The sequence below is a fragment of the Salvia splendens genome, chromosome 3 (genome assembly GCF_004379255.2).
Source record: "Salvia splendens isolate huo1 chromosome 3, SspV2, whole genome shotgun sequence".
NCBI lineage: Eukaryota > Viridiplantae > Streptophyta > Magnoliopsida > Lamiales > Lamiaceae > Salvia > Salvia splendens.
Genome location: NC_056034.1, coordinates 21,657,721 through 21,663,662, shown reverse-complemented (window position 1 = coordinate 21,663,662; position 5,942 = coordinate 21,657,721). Strand labels below are relative to the sequence as shown.

At 38.7% G+C, this 5,942-nt stretch overlaps 1 protein-coding gene across 1 annotated transcript; it reads right to left on the bottom strand.

Annotated features, from left to right (window-relative positions):
• Positions 1-2,617: 2,617 nt before the first annotated feature.
• Positions 2,618-4,355, bottom strand: LOC121793417 (UDP-glycosyltransferase 86A1-like). The gene is made up of 2 exons (XM_042191425.1): positions 3,722-4,355; positions 2,618-3,647 (listed from the first exon to the last, which is right to left on the bottom strand). The coding sequence occupies exons 1-2, from the start codon at positions 4,230-4,232 to the stop codon at positions 2,770-2,772; spliced, it is 1,389 nt and encodes a 462-aa protein (XP_042047359.1). The 5' UTR covers positions 4,233-4,355; the 3' UTR covers positions 2,618-2,769.
• Between the last annotated feature and the right edge of the window lie 1,587 nt (positions 4,356-5,942).

Sequence of the window (5,942 nt, the reverse complement as noted above, 5' to 3'; positions counted from 1 at the left end):
CTCTGCCTTCTCCTCTCCCAGCGCCGCAGCACGCTCTCGGTGTTAAAATTGAAGATAAAGTGTAATTAGTTAGATTGATTAGTTTGATTTTTGTTCCTTTACTTAGCCTATATATAAAGCTCCTTATTGTAATTTGCTTAATTTTCCAAAATGTAGTCCATTAATGAAAAATACTCTCCTTTGTTCTCTTTCTTCTTCGTAGCATTTCATCTGCATTTTCCTTCATTCTCCATCAATGGAGATTTATCCATCATCCTCTTCTCCATTTTTCACATGGTATCAGAGCGCAATCCGCTGCGCCTCTCGCCTCTATCTCCTCTATCCTATTTTTTTTTCTTTTGAGTCTTCATAGTTAGGGTTTGTTCTTAGAATTCAGATTTTTGGATCGTCGATAATCTGCCGTAGTTCTTCCGCAAGTCTATGGAGATTTCATCTATTACTTCTCACCGGATTCCGTCTCCTCACCTCCGATGTACTCTAGATCAGTGATTTCTCTATCTTCTGATCTCAGTTGAGTTTTTAATTTTTTTTCAATTCCGATTGTAATCGGTTCTCTCTGCTTTAGAGTTCATGTTTGGTGTAGTATGTTGAAGTATGCAGCTGTATGCTCCGATTTTCTCAATCATTTGTTCATTGGATTTGTATGATCCAAGTTTGTATCTCTCCGATTGAATTCGGTTGAGTGTTTTCGTTTTGAGAATATGTTTTCTCAAATTTGTTGTTGAATCTGAATATGTTTTCAGATTTATCTCTGGTTTTACGATTGTATGTCGGATGTTTGTTTTGTTGTTCACCGATTGTTCGGTTGGATGTGTTTCATTTGTGAATCAGTTTCTGTTTCTCCAATCAAATCGGATCCTCTGTTTTCTAAACCTTTTTCTTCAGTCTCTTGTCTATGATCGAAGCCCGGTTCGTGGCGGTGCTGTTCGTAGCTGGTGTTGTGATTGACTCATTGTTCTTAGTTGTTGCAAATGCAAGACCTTTGGTTGCTAGGCTGTTGATGCTCTTGCATTGGGTAGGGGATTGGAAATTTGTTGTTGGTGATTGCAACAATTGGTGAATTTTTGGTTGCAAGCTTGGAGTTGCGTAATCAACATCTTCTTATGTGTTTGGTTATGTGCTCGATGTTGCGAAGAAAACAGAAAATCTTATGCTGGAAAGGGGAGAGAACAAAGAGTATCTACCAATCGAAGGTTTGGCTGCATTCAACAAGGCTACGGCTGAACTATTATTTGGAGCAGAAAGCTCTGTTCTTCAGCAACAAAGAGTTGCCACTATCCAGGGTCTTTCGGGGACTGGCTCTCTGCGGCTTGCTGCAGTGCTCATGGAGAAATGTTTTCTTGGCGCTAAAGTTCTGATATCAGCTTCAACCTGGGGGAATCACAAGAACATTTTCAACGATGTTGGAGTTCCTTGGTCTGAGTATCGCTAGTATGATCCTAAAACTGTTGGTTTGGATTTTGATGGGATGATATCGGACATAAAGGCAGCTCCAGCAGGATCCTTTGCATCTTGAAAATACAACCACTTCTGCATTTGGTGTTCTATTGGCAAGATGGTTGCATCTGTTTTGCTTCCATCTTGAGGGGGAGTGTTAAAATTGAAAATAAAGTGTAATTAGTTAGATTGATTAGTTGGATTTTTGATCCTTTACTTAGCATATTTTTTTTCGTCCATTCCATATAAATAGTGTATATCCATTTATGATTATATTTTTTCCTTCTATTTTACTTTATTATTTATGGATCCTACCATCCACTATATAATTTCAATTACATTTTCTCATTCTTTCCTACTTTACAAATTACGAATTAAATTCGTGCCAAGCCTAAAGTAGAGCAAACGTGAAGAAATAATAATTTTTATAGTAATATAGATAACCGTAATTATAAAACGCAGATTTCTATTTATTCTTACTACTTCTTACTACTAATATAATATGTAGTTTTTATTAATAAAAAATTAAGTACTACTCCACATAGGTGATGATGGAATAATATCTTTGAAATTAGAGCTCCTCTTCAATATCCTGTTGCACTAAATATTTCAGAAATCTATTGAATTTCCTAAGTGAATATTTATAAACAAAAGCCCTTTAGCTGTTGACACTGCTCTCACCCCCAATGAAGTCGAATAAATAACCAAATGGTGTATTGTTGAAACAAAGCATTTAGACGAGAATATAAGTTAAATATGGTGCAATCAATTCTTGCAAGAATACTTACATATACAGGTTGGCATTTCCAGTAATCTGCAAAGGGTGGAACTTCAAAAAAAGTAAAGTGAATACCTAAAGCTTGGGAGTGACACTTTGATTTCTGGGACCATCCATCTTCCAGTGTCGTTTTGAGATGCTGCCAAGAAGAATCGATTCACTAATAACATTAACATGGCATTAAATTAACAAGAGAATGTGACATTCTGACCGGTTTATATGTTTGATCATGAAGAGATGGTATTCTGCAAATATCAATTACTACGACAAAATGATCATTCTTGGACAGAAATATAAGCAACTAGCGTAAAATAGTTTGACCCTTTAAGCATAGCGATGTGTACAATAGAAAATCGTGATATAATCGCCCAATTTTAACATATAGTTATTGGAACATAAATGTCACTTTTCTCAATTTATTAGTAGTAGTACAATGTTTTACACTTATCTTTAACTTAGAGGAACCACCCAATTTCATTACATAACTTTGGTCTTTTGGCATTGAATCAAGCGCCATGTAACATAGTGCAAAATAAGTAAAAGACAAACAATGGTTAGGCCTCTGCCTTAGCCTTCAAATCTTTGAGAAATTGATTAAAATTTGCCTGCGATGAGCCTTGTTCATCCAATGCCTTATGCATCAGCATCCTCATTTTGTTCATCTCATCCCTCAGAGAGATTGAAGTTTCAGCACTCATCAACTGCTTAATCTTCTCTGCAACTTCTTTCCGATCTACCGATGGTCCATCGCAAAGATTAATCCCCACCTTCCAGTCATCAACCACTAGTTTCCTGTTAGTCGGCTGATCAACGAAAAACGGATAGCAGATCATAGGAACGCCGCACCATATCGTTTCCAGAATCGAGTTCCACCCACAGTGAGTCAAGAATCCTCCAATCGCAGGATTCGAGAGCACTTCATTCTGATTGCACCATGAGATAATCAGCCCTTGAGCCTTGCTCTCATCCTCGAACCCATCAGGTAAAATGTCCGCCCCATCGCGAATCACCCAAACAAAATGAACTCCACTGAGGAGAAGCCCGCGGGCTATCTCCTCAGCGAGCTGCTTGTTGCTATGAGCAAAGCTGCCGAACGAAAAATACAAAACAGAGCCGGGGGCCTTTGAATCGAGCCAATTCGCGCAATCTGTTTCAGGCCATAGGCTCTTTGGGACAACAGATTTGGTGAAGTTGATAGGACCAATTGCGTAAGTAGGCTGCTTTCGGTTCACAGCTGAAATCGCTTCATCCTCGAGCTCGTGTAGAGTGTTGATGAGAATAAAATCAGCATACTTCACCTGCTCAAATGCATCCCACACAATCCTGCTGGTGGTGCTACTCACATCCGGATCGTGGAAATACGACATCAAATCCTTGGCCTCGATGGGTCGAACCCCTGGTATAAAATCTACCACTTTCTTCTCCTCATCACCTTATATATACACAAGATTTTATACACGTAATCAAATTCAAACTCTAATATTGGTAGAAAATGTCAACACATACCTTTAATTGGGAAATAGCCTCTCTCTTTCAAGACATCCAAATGATAGTCGATGGCAAAAACCAGAGCCGGCTCAGTCCAGAAGGAGACGCTCGAGATGTTGTATTTTCTGGCAATAGCCGCCGGCCAAGAATAGAAAGTGTCAGCCACCAAGAAATGAATCAGCTGCGGGTCCGAGCTGATTAAGCTTCCGACGACTTCATCCATGCGAGATGGGAAATGGCGGTACATGGAATCCCAGTGGTCGTCGTAGTAGAGGAGCCTGTCAAAGTCCGGGGGCAGCCCATCGCTGATGGTGGCGTAACGTATGTCGAGATTTGTACCTAGGAAGGGATCACCGTTCGCAGCGTTGACGCCGTTGGCTTTGCATAACATGTGGTGGACGGACTCGGTTTGGACGAAGGTGACGGCGCATCCGTTGGAAGCAAGGTTGATAGCCAGATTGGTGAAGGGGGTGGTGTGGCCTTGGTAGCAGAAACCAATCATAATGGCGTGAAGCTTTTTCTCACCCATTTTTACAGTGTTTTTTTTTTCTCAATTGTGTACCCTTTGATTAGTCTGTAATATATACATAACCAAGTTGAAAACGGCACCGGATTCGCTTTGGATGTTGTGGTAAAAACAGAAAGATGAGACGGATGAAACCGAATATTAATAAAAGCTGTAAATAGTAGTCTTCATTATACTTATTTGATAATTCATTCAGAGGGCCTCTGATTTATGAAATTTTACAAAGAAAGGACAAATAATTGAAGTGAGGCTAAGCCGACTTCAGTGCCATCTCACGAAATCTTCAATAAAAACGATCATAGTTTGTTTGACTCCGAATATCCATCCCCACTTGCCGCATTTTCGAACTTGAAGTGATGGAGCCACCATAGGCCAAGCCTCCATCTCCGGCGGGGGCTTGGCCTTGAGTACTTGAGTGATGATAGATGGTCGGCTCCATTGCTATTTTTTCTAAGTGAAGATCTTTCAAGAACTGAAAGGTTTCTTACCTTGACTATGTCCATTTTTATGACTGTACCCTCTTATTTTTGCAGGCATTGAAACAGATCCTCTTTTGTTTGCAAGCTGCTCATTTGTATTCTTCCAGATTCTGTAAGTAGTTTCAACAACCTATTTATTCTCTCCATGTGGCAAGACAATTGCATGAGACTTTTGGAGGAAATATTTGGGCTATTTGGTTCTTAATGTGGTTATTTTGAATTCCTTTATGAATATTGTTTTAAGGGTTTTTATATCAGATCAGTAAACATTGTTGAGTAATGTTTCCCGCCTAACTTTTGGATTACATCATCCTCAAATTTCTCTCCTAAATTTTGTAATAGTGCCTTCTAGAATTTCTCCCTTATTTTAGTTCTCTTGTGATGGATTTTTGTAATAGGACTTTGTTTTGCTTTTATATTTAAATTAGGCATTTAAATATGAATATAAAAAATGAATTAAATAAAGTGGAGCACAATATATCTCTTGCTCCCTCCGTCCCACAAGAATATTCAGTATTTCATTTTTAGTCCGTCTCATAAGAATATGTACTTTCTAATTTTGAAAACTCTGATGGAACTCATTCTTCACTAACAATACTTTAATTATTTTTCTCTCTACTCTTAGTTTATCAATTTTGCATTAAAATCTGTGCCGAACACAAAGTGTATATTCTTTGGGGACAGAGGGAGTATTAAAGTTAACCTGCAACGGTCAAAAATGAGATTTCTAATGAGAACGAGAGAGAGTATATATAGTACACTGTTAAATTAAGCTATACGTTTTGAAATTCTCACTACATCGGCGAAAGCTGAAATAGGTATTTAAATAAGATTATTAGTGGTTATCAAAAGATTCAAAACTTCTAACGAGTTATACGTAGTTTGAAGTCACTAAATTTCGGCGTATCAAATCGGGTACCTAAGGATACCGATTCAAAAATTCGGTTACCCAATCCCAAAATCCCAAAAACTAAATTAGATATCCAGTGCGATTGGGCAGCGGTGGTAAAGGGCGGCGGCGACAGCAGTGGATGGCGGTGCAGTGCCGAGTGTGAAAAATGGAGAAGAGGGTGATGGATAAATATCCATTGATGGAGAATGAAGGAAAATGCAGATGAAATGCGACGAAGAAGAAAGAGAACAAAAGAGAGTATTTTTCATTAATGGAATACATTTATGGGATGGAGGTGTAATCTATCGATCCTAACTCTTAGGTTTCTAGTCAGCCGTCAGC